General features: G+C 39.7%; 3 protein-coding genes across 4 annotated transcripts; 2 read left to right on the forward strand and 1 right to left on the reverse strand.

The window, feature by feature from the left end:
- Nucleotides 1-3,618: 3,618 nt before the first annotated feature.
- On the reverse strand, nucleotides 3,619-6,396 carry rbis (ribosomal biogenesis factor). Of its 2 annotated transcripts, none has more exons than XM_028569241.1 (4): nucleotides 6,136-6,396; nucleotides 4,027-4,142; nucleotides 3,824-3,940; nucleotides 3,619-3,721 (listed from the first exon to the last, which is right to left on the reverse strand). In XM_028569241.1, the coding sequence occupies exons 2-4, from the start codon at nucleotides 4,135-4,137 to the stop codon at nucleotides 3,653-3,655; spliced, it is 297 nt and encodes a 98-aa protein (XP_028425042.1). In that variant the 5' UTR covers nucleotides 4,138-4,142; nucleotides 6,136-6,396; the 3' UTR covers nucleotides 3,619-3,652. The 2 variants fall into 2 exon arrangements, with proteins under 2 accessions (XP_028425042.1, XP_028425041.1); XM_028569240.1 differs by lacking the exon at nucleotides 6,136-6,396 and adding an exon at nucleotides 5,704-5,804.
- rad51b (RAD51 paralog B) lies at nucleotides 5,932-7,229 on the forward strand. Its single transcript, XM_028569239.1, has one exon. The coding sequence runs from the start codon at nucleotides 6,049-6,051 to the stop codon at nucleotides 7,117-7,119; it is 1,071 nt and encodes a 356-aa protein (XP_028425040.1). The 5' UTR covers nucleotides 5,932-6,048; the 3' UTR covers nucleotides 7,120-7,229.
- A 1,922-nt stretch (nucleotides 7,230-9,151) lies between these two features.
- ca2 (carbonic anhydrase II) lies at nucleotides 9,152-16,139 on the forward strand. Its single transcript, XM_028569235.1, has 7 exons — nucleotides 9,152-9,293; nucleotides 9,528-9,725; nucleotides 11,770-11,888; nucleotides 12,504-12,596; nucleotides 12,723-12,785; nucleotides 12,884-13,039; nucleotides 14,927-16,139. Exons 1-7 carry the CDS (start codon nucleotides 9,266-9,268, stop codon nucleotides 15,044-15,046), a joined length of 777 nt encoding a protein of 258 aa, XP_028425036.1. The 5' UTR covers nucleotides 9,152-9,265; the 3' UTR covers nucleotides 15,047-16,139.
- The last annotated feature ends 2,629 nt before the right edge of the window (nucleotides 16,140-18,768 follow it).

Genomic DNA, 18,768 nt, shown 5'->3' on the forward strand with positions numbered 1-18,768 from the left:
CACACACACACACACACACACACACACACACACACACACACACACACACACACACACACACACACACACACACACACACACACACACACACACACACACACACACACAGATCCACTTCCTTGCTTGTCACCCTGCATATTGATAAGCCCCATCCAGAGCACCATCTTGTGGACATTTCCAGCTCTGGTGGCTGTCTAAAATGTCCCTTTTGATTACATCCAATTAAGCAACTGACTAATGAAGTTCAATCAAAAGTGCCTTTATTTTTTTTGTCTTAAGACAAAGTTTTAATTAAGAATCTAATTAATGAAAATCAATTCTCTATATGCTTTATATATATATATATATATATATATATATATATATAAAATAAAATATGGCATCATTAGATTAGTGAGACATACTGAGCCAAGTTTTTTATAAGTTTAAAAGAAACAAGCAGAACTGTGTTTTGTTTTTGCATGACTAACAGCAACACAAATGACTAACAACACTCTTTGGCTGAGAAACACACAAACACACCCTCTCCCTCTGCACAGATCCAACTACCCCCTACCAGCTCATGAAGATTACATTCAAAATGCAATGTGTGCATGTGCTGGCACGATATCTGTCTCCCCAGGGTGTGTAGCAGTGCAACCCCACCGCCTGTGCTGTGGTGCAGCCATCTGGATCACAGTGGGAAGCACCTGACACCTTAACTAACACTGCATCTGCTACTCTACTCGCCAATAGTTTCCAACTGAAAACCTTTTCCTCTATATTATAAAATAAATGTTTTAGCCCTAAAGGCATTTATCTAATGCATTTCATACCAAATCTTTTCATATTTGTTGATTTCCTGTGATTCTGCTGTCGTTTCTTAGAACTTTTATTGATGCTTCAGGGGTTAGATGCCCCCTTTTCAGGAGCTTCCTGCCTCATCCATTTACACATTTATATATTTAAAGCTCTAATCAATATTTTTATATTAACAAAAGATCAAATAACTACTTTTAATTGGGGTTGTTCATAGTGACAAACCCTCTGCAGTTTCCCCTTCAGCTTTATGAAGCGTTTTAGCATCTTTCAGCTCATTGTTTTTATGGCGCGCAACTTTAATAATAATTTAAATAATAAAATAATAATAAAATGTAATAATAAAATAAATAAATAATAAAATAATAAAATAATAAAATAATAAAATAATAAAATTTAATAATTTAATAATAATTTTTGGTGTCACTCTCACCGCTCTCATCAGCGTTGATTTCATGCACAGCAGAAGACTTTTTAAGACCTTTTTTACACCATTTAGAATAAAATGTAATACCAACTTCATGAACATACTGGGATATAATGGAATATCAGAAACGATTGTAGGCTATAAAAATAATTGTTTACCAATTACTTGAATTTAATGCATTTTAGTACTCAATAGCTTCGTGACGTAACAATGGAGTTATTTAATCTTATGAAAATTCAATACAAATGTATGTAGACCTTTGTGAACGAAATGTAAGACTTTTAAGGCCTTATTTTTCAAAATTATATTTAAGACATTTTTAAGACTTTTAAGGCCCTCCAGGTACTCTGCAGATTATATTCTTCAGCAGGTGGTAGAGACCAAAAACAGAGCTAAAGAGAGTGAATATTGGACTTAAATTAATCAGGTGGACACAAACATGTCTCCAAATGAATCACAATGTTGCTCCGTGACTGCTGAATGTGTAAATAAGCAACGGTTTTCTAACAAGTTAATCATATCGACTAATAGTGACAGTGATGTGTTGCACAGTAGTCAAAGTAATTAGTTATTGCAGGTTAAAGCTTTTCAGTACAACCACCTCTACTGAATAATAAATAAAATCTTCATTCAAGTCATCTCCACCTTGAAAATCTTCTTCTTTCCTTATTTATGTCAACATGCGTTGGTTTGTTTACCAGCCTGACTCATGCCTTCACCTTGCTCCAGACTTATTGACTAACTAGCTCAGCCAGAGGTCGCCATGAAGACGAGCACTCAGCTGGGCCCGGGTACACCTGTGCCCTCTGGTGTCAAGTTTCTACAACAGGACGCAGCCGTAGCATACTGATAACTGCCCGCTGTCCGCAAGTGGAGCCGAAAGAAATCTATACTTCATCTTCAGGTGCAGTCCTAATATAAATGACAGTGTGAAGCCTCTGCAATAGAGCTTGTACTTACAGCGGTGGACGGAATATTAGAAACGCCTGACACTATGATTCAGTTCAGTACAGCAAGACTACAAACTGCAGCCTCAAAATGAGTTTGATCAATGCCTCTCTCAAATGAACATTACAGTATACTATTTAATGATGCTACATATGTGAGTTTGAGCTTGTTATGTGAACTTCTACATGCAATTTTAATGATTTCCAGAAGAACAAATCTCTTTGGAACAACACACGTTCATCATCACAAACAGCAGTCATGACGATCTCCTTTGTGACTTCATTTACACTACATCAGAGGCAGGAAAAGCATGGAGAAAAAAAAGGTGCAAAAACCTTGAACTGGCTTGCAAAACAAAATTCAAAGAGTAGGGCACAGTGCACATGGTTATATCTTTCCTTTGAAAATGTTCTGTTTAATTATCTTTCATAAGTCACCTTTAACTTCATGCAGATTCAGATGATGAAGACGCAGCCACATCAACAGTTTAGTCAAGAAAACAGTTTACCGTCAAATCAACAGAAAATGAATTAGTGACTACTGTGTTAATTGATTAATTGTTTCAGCCTATTTTCAAGCAAAAATGCCAAATATTACCTGGTTCCATTTGCTTAAATGTGAAGTATTTGCTGATGTTCTTTTTTGATATATGATAGTTAACAGAGTATGTTTTTGTTAGGGACTGTTGGTTCTTTGTTATGATGGATATTTTTCACTAGTCTACAGTTAATCAAGGAAATAGCCAGCAGCTTAATTAATAAGGAAAATAATCATTTGTTGCAGCCTAGAGAAAACAAAGATTTCTACACAAAAAAATATTCATTAATAAAAATAAAAGAATCTCCTTTGATCCTGAAACAATATCACTGAGCACACATTTGTCTTTCTTTGCATTGAATATACAGAATGCTTACAATACTTAGGGTTGGGTATCGTCTGGATTTTTACAATTACGATGCCAAACCGGTACTTTTCCTAAACCGATTCTTGAAAAACTGAAAAATGACATCAAAGATATAATATGTTTACTAGCGATCACTTGCAATGAATGGTTAATATGCTTTTACGTCCGTTTTGGTGAGCCCAGAGGGAAAATATGGCATTTTAAAAGTAGAATACATTTACGGTAGCTAGCTAACGGTAGACTACAGACAAAGTGTGATATCGAAACGGAAAAAATATCACACTTTGTCTGTAGTTCCGTTTCGGAGTGACAGAGGGAAAATATTTCAGTCGACACATTAAGTGGAACCGAAAAGAGGAACCAAAAGTGGACGCGGGTTTCGGTACCCAACACGTTTTCCTATCATGGAGTAACCTCTTTTAATTTTCATCTTATCTGCAGTCCTCATTTTGCCATGAAATGTCAAAATGCATTGGAAGTAAACTGACTGACATGTCCATCATGAAGAGACATACAGTTCAGTTGGTCACTGTGTTTGTCCTTAGACTTTATGACAGTCCCGCTGTCGTGGTCCATTATAGCTGAGAGAAGAGCTGAGCCGCATTGTCAACGTTTACAGATTCCTTTGGTGGCTCTCTGACAACCTAAAAAAACCCACAAAACATAATTAGCATTAATTATGTCAAAAGGATTAAAATGCTGGATGATAAACATGAGTGTCAAATGTCAACAATTTACTCCCCTACCTGCGTTTGTTTCTTTGGTTCAGGAGCTACAGACTTTGAAATGCTCCTAACATCCCTCTGGACTTCTGTGAAGATTTGATTGAGGTTCTCCACCTTCTCATTTTTCACTGCATTGATCTGTGAAGCCACAAATGAAAGTACGCTAGAACAGGTCCAACATACAAAAGAGAAGAAAATATAGGCAAAAAGAAAATAGATCTTACATGCTTGAGCGTTGTCGTGACAGGTTTCGCTTTGTTCTTGGGCTTCAAGTGCTTGTTTGCGACTTGAAAGACGTTCTTCTGCTTTTTCCCCTTTTGTTTATTCTTCCCCATGTTACCTGCGGAGACAACACCAGTCAGCTTGGATAGGCGCATGGGAAGATACTTCATTTCAATACCATGGCCTCCGTTTTATCCTTTGTTTTGTTTAAGTATTAGTTCCCACATTGATCACACAGGCTCACTACTCTAAAAAGGACAGCTGTTGAGTTTTTTTTCCAGGCTCTCTACATGCCTCCTTCACTCAGTAGGAACCTGATTAGCAACATTTGTGTTTACACCAAAAGCTCGCTCCTTAAGACAGTGAGTCATAAAACGTGAACAGGGTCAAGAAGTTCAGATGATATAAATCAGTGGTTCCCAAACCTCTTTTTTTTTTTACCTCAACCTCACACCAGATAAAGACTTGCGCACCCCCTGTGATCTTTGCTGCCCCCCTGAGGGGTGCCCAGACCCCAGGCTGGGAACCACTGATATAAATTAATAAATTAGTATGAATAAATCCTTCTGAATGTGCCATAAATTGAGGCCAAACCCACCAATATGTTTTCTGTTAAATTCACAACATTTGACATTGTCACAGCTGACCATCTTACAATTTCATGCAGTGTCTAGACTCTTACCAAGAGTTGCACCATAAACAAAACAAAGCCTGATCCCAGTTGTCTGTCTGTTTATTTGTAGGGTTGGTGGAAAAAGACATACATAAGCTGAGTTTTAGAAAAGCATTTTCCAAATGAATAGCTCGCAATTCACAAGCAATAATTGTAATAGTATGATAATAGACTACTAGCCTATATAGAACCTTTTTATACAGTAAATGTAAAATGCAACCTAATGTGATTTCATTAAAGGAAATCGGCCAACCAAATATAAAAAAGAAAACAAAATAGAGAGAATTTGTATTAACTAATCCTACAGTCAAATGCAGGTAGTTAAGTACAATTTTGAGGTACTTGTACTTTACGTGAAAATTAATACTATTTATATTTCTACTCCACTATATTTTGGAAACCAATATTGCACTTTTTACTCCACTACATTTATTTGACAACATTTGACCGTTTTAATTATTAATACAAAATATAAAAATAGAAATAAATTCTGATTTATGGATTACTGATTTTACTACTGACATTTCTTACAGATTAATGCATCACAATAAATAGTGATGCATTAATCTGTAAGAAATGCATGTTATAAATTTATAATCCAGTGATATAATATTAAAAGGGCCATTCTGCGTAATCCGTACTTTTATGTTTGATACTTTAACGTTATAACGTTAGCTAGTTAAACATGCTAATACGTGTATATGTTAACATGAGTAATATTTTGAATGCAGGACTTGTAACAGAGTATGTTATTATATGTTTACACTATGTACAAGATCTGAGTACTTCTTCCACCACTGGTTAAGTGTGAAGGCAACTAGACAACCTTTTAGTGATAAACCAGCTGACGTACTGTATCGTTACATGTGAGGCTACAGTTATTTTCGTCACCATCTAGCTAAAGAAGTTGATTAATTTGACTAAATGGCGTATTTTGTTCATAAAAGAGATCGAAAACAGCGCGTTTACAGCGTAAGGACTTAACAATAAAAACGTATAAACACACCGTAATTCAGGAGCTGATGTTTGGTGTTGATATCCTCATGTGCTCGCTAGGTAGCTACTTAGTGGGTGCTCTTTCTTTCACGTCATCTGTTTGCGACGACTGTTGACACCGGTTTCCCATGTCCCGCCCTGCTCTCCCTCACTCACACCTCTGATTGGTTTACCCTGACATTCTTACCTAACCTGACCAATCCCACTCCTCTTGCCTAATCCTAACCAACGAGATCAGGCAGCGAGTGCTAGCAAATCAGAGGGCGAGTAAGGCGGGTCATACCTTCGCCATCCTAGGGGGGGGAAAAACGGAAAAAGTTCCGTTGTTGATGTTGTCGTTTTTCCGTATTAAAAAATGGCGACCAGAATACTAAAGCGAACCGGCGTTTCACATGACATGTGTGAGCAACTCAAACGACATCAAATAGAAAGTTGCAAGGACCTGTTGTCTCTGTCTGCTGTTGAAGTGATGTATGTTGCAGGGCTGAGCTACCACAAGGCCTCAGTGCTGCTGCGGTCAGTGAGCAAAGCCGTTGCACCGCCAGTCACGACGGCTCTGGAGCTGTGGAAGCAACAGTCGTGTTTCTCCACGTCGTTGCCTGCTCTGGATAAACTTCTGAGAGGAGGCCTGCCCCGTGGGACCATCACAGAGGTCACAGGGCCCTCTGGCTGTGGGAAGACTCAGATGTGCTTGATGCTGAGTGTTTTGGCCACTCTGCCAAAGAGTGAGGGAGGCCTAGAGAGCAGTGTGATCTACATCGACACAGAGTCAGCTTTCTCTGCTGAGAGGCTGGTAGAGATCGCTCAGAGCCGGTTCCCAGACTACTTCAGCGGTAAGGAGAGAGTCCTGCAGATGGCCGGGAGGGTGCACCTCTTCAGGGAGCTCACCTGTCAAGATGTCCTCAACAGGCTGGATAGATTAGAAGAGGACATCATCTCAACGGGAGCGGGTCTCATCATCCTGGACTCTGTGGCCTCAGTGGTGAGAAAGGAGTTTGACACAACGCTGCCTGGCAACCTGATGCACCGCAGCAGCCTGCTGGGTCACGAGGCCTCCACCCTGAAATACCTGGCCCACCAGTTCAACATACCTGTGGTACTCACCAACCAGATCACAACTCATGTGGGATCTGAGGTGGATTCTGGGTTTGTGACAGCGGCTCTGGGTAACACCTGGAGTCACAGTGTCAACACGCGTCTTATTGTCCAGTATGCGGACGCAAACCAGAGACAGATACTGATAGCCAAGTCACCCGTGGCCCCGTTTGCTGTGCTGAACTACACCATCGAGAAGCAGGGCATCTGTATAGATGGAGGTGACAGTCGGGAGAGTTTGTATGAGGGCACAGATCCAGGCCTCCAGCCAATCAGGGTACAGACTGGATTCAACTACAACTTGAACACGTCTACAGACTGCACTGACTAAACACAGCTTGTGTGTGTGTGTGTGTGTGTGTGTGTGTGTGTGTGTGTGTGTGTGTGTGTGTGTGTGTGTGTGTGTGTGTGTGTGTGTGTGGTGACACAGCTACTATTTTATTAAAGCCAATACATATTTCACCTCACCTGTTGTCTTTACTCTCGGACAGCTAAAAGTTATCTAGCATAAAACACCATCAGTTTGAAGGACAACTTCATTGGGAAAACTACTTACTTCATTCCAGTCTCAACTTTTATTTAAAAAAAAAAAAACATAACATTTTTCATGTTCAGTTTATTGTCACAAAACCCAAAAATATGACTCTGAGTTGATTTCCAGTGAATAAAAGCAGAAAACGCTTGTTTGTTTTGGACGTGGAGCCTTCAAAACAAAAGCACACAAGTGTAAATCTGTTGCAAATAATGATTTTCTAACATTATCTAATTAATGCCACACACTGTTTGGCACCCCATTTTCCGCCAAATGACACTGTCCCCATAATACTGAAATTCATGGTACAGTAGGTCTATGATTTGACATTTTAGAAGTTATCATTGGAAAAATTACAGCATTTTAATTACTGTATTGCAATTTTACTTTAATTGGATTGAGATGGAATTAATATCAATTTAGTTTCTATTGGTTATGTTTATTTGCCTCAAACCTGCATGGAGAGAATAAAAAAACGAAAAAGACGCACCAAAAGTCTTGTAGTCCCATTGACCAACAGCAGGTGGCACCATAATACCATCACAGCTGCTGTGTTCGTCTCAGCATGTTTGATATTCTGATCAGCTGAGCTATCTTTGAACACTGAGCTGTTTTGGCCACAAGGATGATGATCAGGGGCGTAGCAAAATATTCTGGGCCCTTTAGAAAGGCATTCTCAATAGGCCCTTCCCCACATCCACAGCTATTCATTCTAGCATCTTTTTGGGCCCTCCTCACATGAGGGCCCCGGGTACTCAGTCCCCTTTCCACCCCCAGTCCGACGCCCCTGATGATGATCGTCAATAGAAGGATGAAAGCACATCCCCAAGACAATTTGTTCTTAATTATTTTGTTTGTAATACTTGTCATGCAAATTATGGCACGCTTTTTGGCATAGGTTACTAATATGTGATTATAATGTGTTGATGGGTCAAGTCTTTATTAGTAAACACAAGTCAGCCTACTTGCATAGCCTACTAGGCCTGTCGTGGATAAATGATGTGCCTTCAGTTTTTCTTATCTGTTTTGCGGAGCATTAACCCGCCAGAACTCTCCTGTCGAACATTCTCTTATTCCAAAGACACTAGTTGTGTTTTTGATTAAAAGTGTGTTTTATTTGCCTATAGGAGATAATTACTATTTTGTTTGTTTGGAGATCCAACTGAAATTCTGCAAATAACATAACGCATGATTCCGTGCAGCAGCGACTCCAAATGCCTTTTTTGTTGTTGTTGATCAAAATAAGCTGCAGTGTTAAAGCCAAACAGCCATTGATGTTACACTGTATCGATTATTACATTGTCATCAAACGTATAGCCTATGTTTTTTTTACTCGTATTTAGTCGTGATCCAACAAGTAGGCTACCAATTGTGCGTATTGCTATTTTATACTTAGCCTACTAATTATTTGAGGCCCTCCTACCTTGGAGTTTTCCGTTTTAGGGTCTTAGTATTATTATATTTATTATATATATTCCCAAAGCTATTATAATGTCACACAGCTGTTTGAAGGTGCCACTGCATTCATTCGCGTAATTTCCTGATATGACAAGTTAAACCTGTTGAATGAAAGGTGAGAATGTGGGAACTTTTTTCGAGGAATATTATCTTGCTCGTCTGTCGCCGGTGAATGAGGACTTCACCACCACCACAACAGAGAGAGAGAGTGTGAGAGAGAGAGAGAGAGAGAGAGAGAGAGAGAGAGATCCTGATTGATCTAAAGTGTTGCAACGTTGCGGCGCATCCAAACTCCTCCCGATCATTGCGGACATCATGTGGCTAACACCAGCCCGACAAACACACACACACACACACACACCGCTCACAGGGGACCCTATATAAGGTCTGCAGCTGTCAGGTGGAGGACACTGGCTGCTTTGCGCTGAGGGACGACTCGCTTTAGGGAATTACAGCTCTACATACTCATAGATCCAAAACTGTTACCATGTCTTGGGGATACGAAGAGAACAACGGTGAGGCTCTCATTGCAAGTACACGCTATAATGCAGAGGTGACATTAATGACAGAGAATGAATGGAAGAACAGAGAATGCACTGGCCAATGCATGCAGACATTTTTAATTCTGCACATTTGGGGGGCTTTTCTGACGCGCATATGAAGCGCATTCCCAAATGCGCAATTTGTTTAATTAAAATACTCAAAACTAATATTCCTATGATCACAATTTATTATCCTACTGTTTTTAGGACCCGACAAATGGGCTGATAACTTCCCTATTGCCAATGGACCCCGCCAGTCTCCCATTGACATCGTCTCTGGTGCATCATCATACGACAAGGGGCTGAAGCCGCTGAGCCTGAAGTACGACCCGTCCACCTGCCTCGATATCCTCAACAACGGACATTCCTTCCAAGTGACCTTCGCAGATGACACCGACAGCTCAAGTTAGTGTGACATTAATATTGTATGAACACAGGCGCTCAGTGGAGAGCCTATACACGGCTTGGTATCAACGCTCCAGAATCCGATTATGCGCATTGTAATATATCGTCTTAACCTGGAGAAAACACAATATCTTCTTATATTTGAAATTATAATTCAAATATTTGTAGATGTAATAAGAGGAGCTGAAAGAGTTCTGGACCTGGGCTATTTTTTGGTTTGGTTGCTAACAAAGACAATCAGGGTCCTGGTGATGATTCATAGGATGCATTAAACTGCTAAATGCGGCATTCAGGTTTAATGCATGGCTCCTGTGTGTTAACAGCAGCTCTCCCAGTCTCCACCTTAAAGACTATAGAACTCAAGCATGTTAACATTATCTTAATATTTATATGGATGCATAGGTAATTGCGCCCCAGTTTCCAGTAGGCCTATAGCGCCAACAGGGATTTGACAATAATGATCCAACAGACAAACATTGATTTTTTATTTTATTAATTATTTGGGGTTGTTGTTGTTGTTGTTGTTGCATACCGTTAATACAAATATAAATAGCCTGCAAGGGCTTCATTAAATGCCAATCACAAAGCATGTAGAGACTGATTGAATTGGTAATGTAACCCCGTGGTAAACCTTTCCCACGCCAGCTCTTTTCAGCTGCTAGTGAGGTCAAAAGCGCAAAAAAAAAAAAAAAAAAAAAAAAACGAAGGTTAGGCTCTCTCAGTCAAACAAACCCTGGCTCGGTTCACTATCAATACGCCAAATGTGCGTGGGAGTGAGGTACTATACAAATGAAGCTTACACTGTTTTTATTCCCTCTTTTGTTTAATTGCATGTATTCATATAAGATTGTATGATATTTCAGTAAGAGACCAAAAAAAAGCATTTAAGATTTGAAGAATTTTGGATTGGTTGTTCTGATAAAGGATAATAAAGAATATGGTTACATAACAACAGGGGACTACAGATGAAAAATAGCCTTTTGGCTAATTCTGGCTTTTTTAACCATGTTTGTTCATGTGTTTTATGAAATTGCACTGTCCCCTTCTAAATAAACCAATAAATCAAATAACCAACACAATGATGGCTTATTTCTGGTGGGCATTTATCAAGATGAAAAAAAGCACTTCTGCTAAGAATGAGCTAGATGAGTTAGAGCATCTTAATCTTTCCTTGATAGTTCACTTGTTTTCCACCCTGCTCTTCTAAATAAAGGACAATCTGACGCTGTCATTGTCATGCAGCTGTGTGTGTGTGTGTGTGTGTGTGTGTGTGTGTGTGTGTGTGTGTGTGTGTGTGTGTGGGGGGGGGTGTTTGTGCACAGTGGAAAAGATGAATACCACAAAGCCTCTTTATTTTTGTATTTTTCAGTAATGCCTTTAACTCCCTCACATCTCTCAATTTCTTCAAGATCAGTTCTGCACCTTTTTAATCTTTTGAGGCTGACTACTGAGAAACAGATATCCTGTGTGTGTGTGTGTGTGTGTGTGTGTGTGTGTGTGTGTGTGTGTGTGTGTGTGTGTGTGTGTGTGTGTGTGTGTGTGTGTGTGTGTGTGTGTGTGTGTGTGTGTGTGTGTGTGTGTGTGTGTGTGTGTGTGTCTCTCTGTCTCAGCTTTTCGTAACATTGCACCAGAAATAGAATCATCCGCTACAGATTGAGCTACTTTGTATTCTGCAAATAGATACGTTATGTAACATTGGGAGACAGATTAATGTTAACAATACCTGGACATCATTTCGGACTGAGCGTAGCCCGCAGTTTGACTGGAGCTTACACAACAGGAACTGAGTCTGCTTCCATTAAATAGGAAGTCTACCACAGTGACACAAGTGTGTACAAATAGTGTGTATACTCAGATCTTATTCATCTTGTTAACCTGTTCTTTGTGTATTCTGCTCAAAAAAAATATTATCTTTCACATAGGTTGTTTGAAACTTGGCCATGAATCACTGTTATCTTTTTTATAACAAGATAACAGGCTGACTGCAGCACTACCCACGACTAGTGTGGGATGAACTGATGGGAGATTTGTGTTTGTTCTGCAGCTCTGAAAGACGGCCCCATCTCAGGGACCTACAGGCTCAAGCAGTTTCATTTCCACTGGGGAGCTTCTGATAACAAGGGCTCCGAACATACTGTGAACGGGACCAAGTATCCTGCTGAGGTACAGATGCTCAGGGCCGTTATGCTGATTGTCATTCTCAGAAAGCTTTAGTTTCTAACAGATTGAGGTTGACATACAGTTAGTGTCTCTGCTGTCTCTGTTAATTGTCTTTGTATAAGTAAACATCAATCCGTGAGCAAATGAATGTGGTTTTTCTCCTTAAATAAATACACTTTTCTTACATCCTTTAAAAAAAAGTTATTGCCTTACAACATTTTGTTTTTATTGTGTTGTGTTGATCAAATAGCATTTTTATAGCAAAATAAACTTTTAAAATAATCTATTCATCCCATCTGCTATTCAGTTCAATATCTATATCTTGTATTGTATTGTATTCTATTATTATTTCATGTATATTGTATCCTATTATTTAATACTGTATATTCTGTATGTGTGCTGTGTGTCTGATATTTTGCTGCTGCAACACCGTAACTTCCCATTTTCAATCTATCTATCTACTGTTAGATTTAGAAAAAAATGAATAATGATGTGCATGAAAGGTCCTGTTACCAGATCAGAAATAACAGGATTTCCATGATTCTAAAAATGGATCATAAAAAAGCAATTACTTCTGAAGGGCTTTGTTTTTCATTTATTTGTTTAATTTATTCCCAGCTCCATCTGGTGCACTGGAACACCAAATACAAAAGTTTTGGTGAGGCTGCTAGCAAGCCTGATGGGCTTGCTGTTGTTGGAGTATTCCTGAAGGTCAGTAGCAACGATTAAAACATGTTGTTCAGTATAAGTGCAATCAATATAACACATTTTTACTGCAATGGATGGCTTTGTTTGCTGATGATGATGTAATTAACCTTCAACATTATTATATTTCAGATTGGTGGTCCAAATGCCAGTCTTCAGAAGATTATTGACGCCTTTAAAGATATCAAGGCCAAAGTATGTTTCTATAAAAACCACATTCTCTTGGATTTAATGATTTATGATAAGGTATTTCACTGACCTTCTCTTTCTGTTTATTTCTTTATTGTTTTCAGGGCCAGCAGACCACTTTTGGTGGCTTTGACCCTTCTACCTTGCTCCCTGGTTGCCTAGACTACTGGACATATGATGGCTCCCTAACCACACCTCCTCTGCTGGAGAGCGTTACCTGGATTGTCTGCAAAGAGCCAATCAGTGTCAGCGCTGACCAGGTATGGCTAGCTCACAGCGTCCATTAAGAGGTAGCGAGAGGGTTGGCTCCGAGCCCACGGGCTTGAATAGCCCTGTCTGAAAAGCCTCTCTCACACTACGATCGAAATCAAGGGCTTGATTGTTCAGTGATCAGCTGCACGGCTGAACTGACAAGAAAAATAACTAGGAAAGGCAATACAGGAGCCTATTTCACTTTCAAGATGAAAAACACAGAGAGAATGGGGGCAGCAAGGGTTCACATAAATGCTGTTGCTTTACCACAGTATTTCTGTTTCAGTACGTTGTGAGTAAACAGGAAGTGTCCACCCCCGACATTCTGTACTGTAAGAGACGTAGCTGCAGTCAGTGTGAGATTTCATCCATAAAGTAAACACAGTAGACATTATACCTGCATTTGCTAAGTATTTACTCTCACAATTAACCCTAATCCTACCACTGCAGTACCAAAGTGGATATTTGACTTCTAACCACCCATTAATCTGAACTAACAGCCCCTCTAGACCGGTTGGAGTCTTTAGGCCTGCTCAAATGTTTATTTCATGGCGGCGAGTAGGTGTTTCAAAGGTAAACATGTGAGATGTGTTGACATAACCTTCAGACTTGGTGCCATATAAGGCCAGCAGATAATGGCATAGAAGTCATTGAGTAATGGTTTCTAATCAGGTAAGAAGCTGAATCATTTTGTCCCAGTAGAGAATAGTTACCTAAGCTATACATTATACTCATGTGGCTGAAGAAGTGTGAATACCTTAGACAAACTCATTCACCAGAGTTAATGATAAATCTCTTAAATAGGTCATCTGACACCATGCTGTAGCAGCTGACCTGTTTTTCTTGCCGTGCTTGACAGAAATACGCTTATTTGCTTTCTTGCCGAGAGTTAAGTGAGAAGGTATTTTTGTTATATACCACTGTAATGTTTGTACGGTAAATATGAAGCTAACGCCAGTTTTCTTAACTTAGGATAAAGACTAGAAACAGCTGTTTCTTCCCTGAAAATAGATTTTTCGTACGAAACACGTTCAACTTATGAAATATGATGCATCATCATAGATTATGTAAAATTCTGAATGCAAGACTTTGGTATTTAATGAACTATATGTGACACTGTAATGTTGCTACTTTTACTTAAATGAGTAATTTTGGGAAATATGCTTATTCGCAATCTTGCCAAGAGTTAGACGAGATGATCGACTAATGCTAAATATGACACTACAGCCAGGAGGCAACTAGCTTAATCTTAGCAAAAAGACTGGAATCAGTAAATAACCACAATTTGTAGATTTTTAAAGAATATTTTTTTGGGGCATTTTAGGCCTTTAATTCGACAGGACAGATGAAGACATGAAAGGGTAGAGAGAGGGGGAACGACATGCAGCAAAGGGCCGCAGGCCGGAGTCAAACCCGCGGCCGCTGCATCGAGGAGTAAACCTCCATATATGTGCACCTGCTCTACCAACTGAGCCAACCCGGCCACACAATTTGTAGTTTTTACACTTCAGTTTTTGTACAGATTAATCTAAGGAGATATAACATTTTAATTGGTGAGCTTTAGATGTGCTGGTAGCTAGCTGTTCCTTCCTGTTTACACTCTTTATGCTAAGCTTAGCCAACCGGCTGCTAGCTGTAGCTTTACATTTAGTGTACAAACATGAGTGGTATCGATCTTCTCATATAAACCTCGGCAAGGAAGTGCATGAGCTTATTTCCCAAAATGTCAAACTATTCCTTTAAGCATCAATAACTCAACTGCTAGTACAAGACTCTTGAATTGAAATAAAGTGTAGTCAGTGACTCGGCGGTGAGACTAGTGATGGGTTTGCTGAGTGACAGTCACAGGAGGTCAGCAGCAATGACTAACGTGACCGTCTTCTCCCTTTCCACAGATGGCCAAATTCCGCAGCCTGCTCTTCTCCGGTGAGGATGAGCCCGAGTGCTGCATGGTGGACAACTACCGCCCTCCCCAGCCTCTCAAAGGTCGCTCTGTCCGTGCTTCCTTCCAGTAATACCCCCTTCAGCCCTTTTTGCTCTTTCTGCCCTGTTGCCCTCTCCCCCTCCCCTTCCCTTTAGATAGAGTTACCTCTCTTTGCAGTGAGCCACAAAGCACACATATCTCTCTCCATCCAATTTTTAAAAGAAATTAAATTCCTGTGACCCATTGCTTTTGACACTGGGCAGTCTATATGAGAGAGAAGCACTCTCTATTTCTGTGTGTAATAAGCCAGCAAAGATGCCCTGTCATAATTTATTCTATAAGACAAGCTGCATCTGGTGCCAATGTTTTCAGAGACATTACACGGGTGTGTGTAGGTCTTCTTTGTGTCAAAATGGTGCTTTCGAGCCAGCAGAATGCAGAAACCACAAGCTAGTTGCAGTAGGCAGGGGGGAGGATGAAACTACATCACCATCTGTGAGGGAGGTAAGATGCACACACAGACAAACAGGACACATACAATCCCGCTGCCAGTCTGCCTGTAATCTCTGACTGACTGCCAGCCTCTGCATCACAGCAGCTTAATGAAACGCTGCAGCCGCCTCCATCACAACCGATCGACTCAGATAATCCCCCTCTGGCACACATGCACACACACAACATGGCACGCACAGTCTCATGCAGACACGATGCCTATAGGCGCTGACCTGCTTATTGATTTGAATTCAGTGTACAGCAACAAAGGGCACAAGGACAGGCTACTGCTAGTGCTAGATACTGAATATCATGACAATGGCTTATTTCTGTATTTACAGCCTAATCTTGTTATGTTTCATGTTATCCCATGTTGTGTGTTCTTAGTATTTTGGATTATGTATTTGTTTTTGTAGCTTGCTATCTTATGCAAAATAAGACTTAAGTGATTCCTAAATAATGTTTTGTAACCAAAATCTGCATTTTTGCAGATTCCCTGATAATATAGCAATAGAGAGGAATTATCCTCCTTTTCAAAATGAAATGTGATGTGTAAAAAAAATCCCTTCATGTGTTGTTTTGAAAACCCTTTGTGTCGAGTGCTAAAGCTTTAAACGCACAGTCGCCTTGTGGGCTAAGCCATAGTGGCTAATGCACAAAGCCAAGGAATAAATTACCCTGCCAAGGAAGCCTAGTAAGAAAAGAACCTGTCAACAGATCAGATTATAGTGTTAGCCTGGTGTCATGCCCTGTAAAGGAGCAAAATTAACAAAAGACCTCTGGTTTTAGCCCTATACCCAATGAAACAATAGAAAAGCTTGGCAAAAAGAAAGATTGTAATTAACATAAAGAAAACGCCTTATGCCAATCATTGTTCGGGCCGTCCCATGAGTATACGTTGTTGTCATTCTATTTTGGAAATGGACGTTTTACTAGTTAAATAAAAATATTTTATGACTAACAAGTGTGAAGTGTTTTGCTTCTTTCTATACAATTGAGCAAATCCTGCATATCAGTTGCTGGATAATGATGTTTTATTGCCTATCACCTTTTTGAGTTCTATACATTTTGGACCGCAGGAAGACTAGCTGGTCGTCTAGGCGTCAGCTAATGATGATCCTCATAATAAACTAAACTATACATTATATAATGGTGCATTCGCATTTCCTGAGTTGGGAAGTCGTTCCGCCGACTTTGGTGTGTTCGTGAGCTTTAAGTCACAATGTGGAAACAACATGGACGCTACAAAGAAGATGTGTTTTATTTTATTGCTCTGAGCATCAAGTTGATAGCTGTTTCCAATACTTATTTCTAGTTTGAAGCTTTATATTATTGGTTTTGTCCCAGATTTGTTGCTGCACCAGTACATCCCTTAAAATGTAATAATTAATAACTTTTCAAATTACATATTACAAATCACATGTGAGGAAATAATTGATATGCAATACATGAATTGATTAATTTTTTTTTACCTTCAACACAATATTTTCGTCTGCCATGTTACTGTGTAATATGACGTCAACTCAGCAAATTGAGTAACAACATTTTTGCAGACTTTCCGAGTTGTTGTTCCGACTTAAGGGGGGCGTTCATGTGATTTTTCCTAGTCGGGAATTATTCCGACACCTCTTGCAGCATATGTCAATGTATTCTCTGGCATGCAGATTGTCGGCTGGTGTAAATTCCCTTTAGTGACTCAATTTTCACCTGCCAATACCTAAAACCTACTAACAGGATTAGAATTGCACAATCCCAAATGACATGCTGGTCAAAACTGATGTATAACATGATTCCTTTTTGTATCCTACATATAAATATTTTCACTTAATCTGCACCAATTGTCTGCTGAATAATTTGAAAATTAAGGAATGTACCAAAGAGACAGCTTGTTGAACAACCAATTTACAGTACACTGTATGTCACTACATGTGCTTGGTATATGCTGACTGGTGACATTAGGCTGTCTTATCTCAAAGGACCTTTTAAAAGTCTCTACGGACTTGAGATCAAACATACTAGAGTGCATGTTGTGGTGAAGTGACTGACTTATGAAGAAGCTAGATTTTTATCAAACTTCCTGTGCACTTTTGCAATTGTCTGTGAGTGTGCAATGTGCAGTGGTGAAGGAAGTATTGATCCTTTCTCAAAAGTATCATTTGACATTTTGGAAAATAGGCTTATTTACTTTCTTAGTGAGATGAGAAGGCAACACAGTTCTCAGTCTCATCTCAGTTAAATATGAAGCCAGGAGATGGTTAGCTTAGCCTAGAATAAAAACTGGAAACAGAGGGAAACAGCTAGCCTGGCTATGTCCAAAGGTAACATAGTTCTCCTACCAGCATCTAAATACTCACTAATTAACATTGGTTGATTAATAAATGAACGTAAAAATGACAAGTTGTGGTTGTACTGCTTCCAGTCTTATGCTAAGCTGTCTTGGCCACAGCTTCATATTTAACAGACAGACGGGGAAACGATGTTTGTACTGAAGTAGAAATATAGAATATTAAATGGAAATACTAAAGTTGTTAGGATTTGCTGTATTTTCCACAGCCCCTCTTGCTTGTCTCCCCCACTGTTTGTCTCCCCTGTCTGTGTTCTGTGAGGCTGGGCGTTTCCGTTCACCTGCCTGTTCACTCAACCACCTGGAAACCCTCAACACTGATTGCCATCTACTCCTACTTCCATATTGAACCCGGCGCCACTCCAGTCTTTGCCCGTTCGTCATTATAACCTCAGTGGTAACGTCCGGCTCCTATCCTGCTAAACTTTTTGCTCGCTGCTGGTTTTGCCTTCTACTTACCTGTCCTTTTTTGATGTGTTTTTGCTCTCAGCCCTGCCACGCTTCACCTGCCTTCTGGCCTCGCCCAGCCTCGACCTGTCGACCACAATCTGCATCCTGATCACCACTCTCTACCCCGCCTGCGTGTCTCCACACACAGCTCCCATTTTTGAGTCTCCTTTTTGTTTTGTTTTGCAATAAACCGTTTAAAGGAGTCTGCATTGTGGGTTCAGTTCTGTTTGAAAGCGCAAGCTTGAGAAAACTTAAGTAAAATGATCTAGTAAAATACACTTTACTGAATGTACTTTTTACTTAACACCATTGGCCTTATGTGTAGCTATGTCAGAAATAGTAGCTCCAGGTCTTTGATTTTGTAATTACTGTAAATACTTTCCAAGAATAAAACTGCCTATGGTCCAAAGTACTGCACCCTCAGCATTGGGAAAGGAGCTGCTACCTAATCCTAAACTATATGTGATTATTTGAGCTAATCAATAATCTTCAACTGCATACTGAGACAAGGTTAAACGGGAAACATC

This window comes from Perca flavescens, chromosome 22 (genome assembly GCF_004354835.1).
Source record: "Perca flavescens isolate YP-PL-M2 chromosome 22, PFLA_1.0, whole genome shotgun sequence".
Taxonomy (NCBI): Eukaryota; Metazoa; Chordata; class Actinopteri; order Perciformes; family Percidae; genus Perca; species Perca flavescens.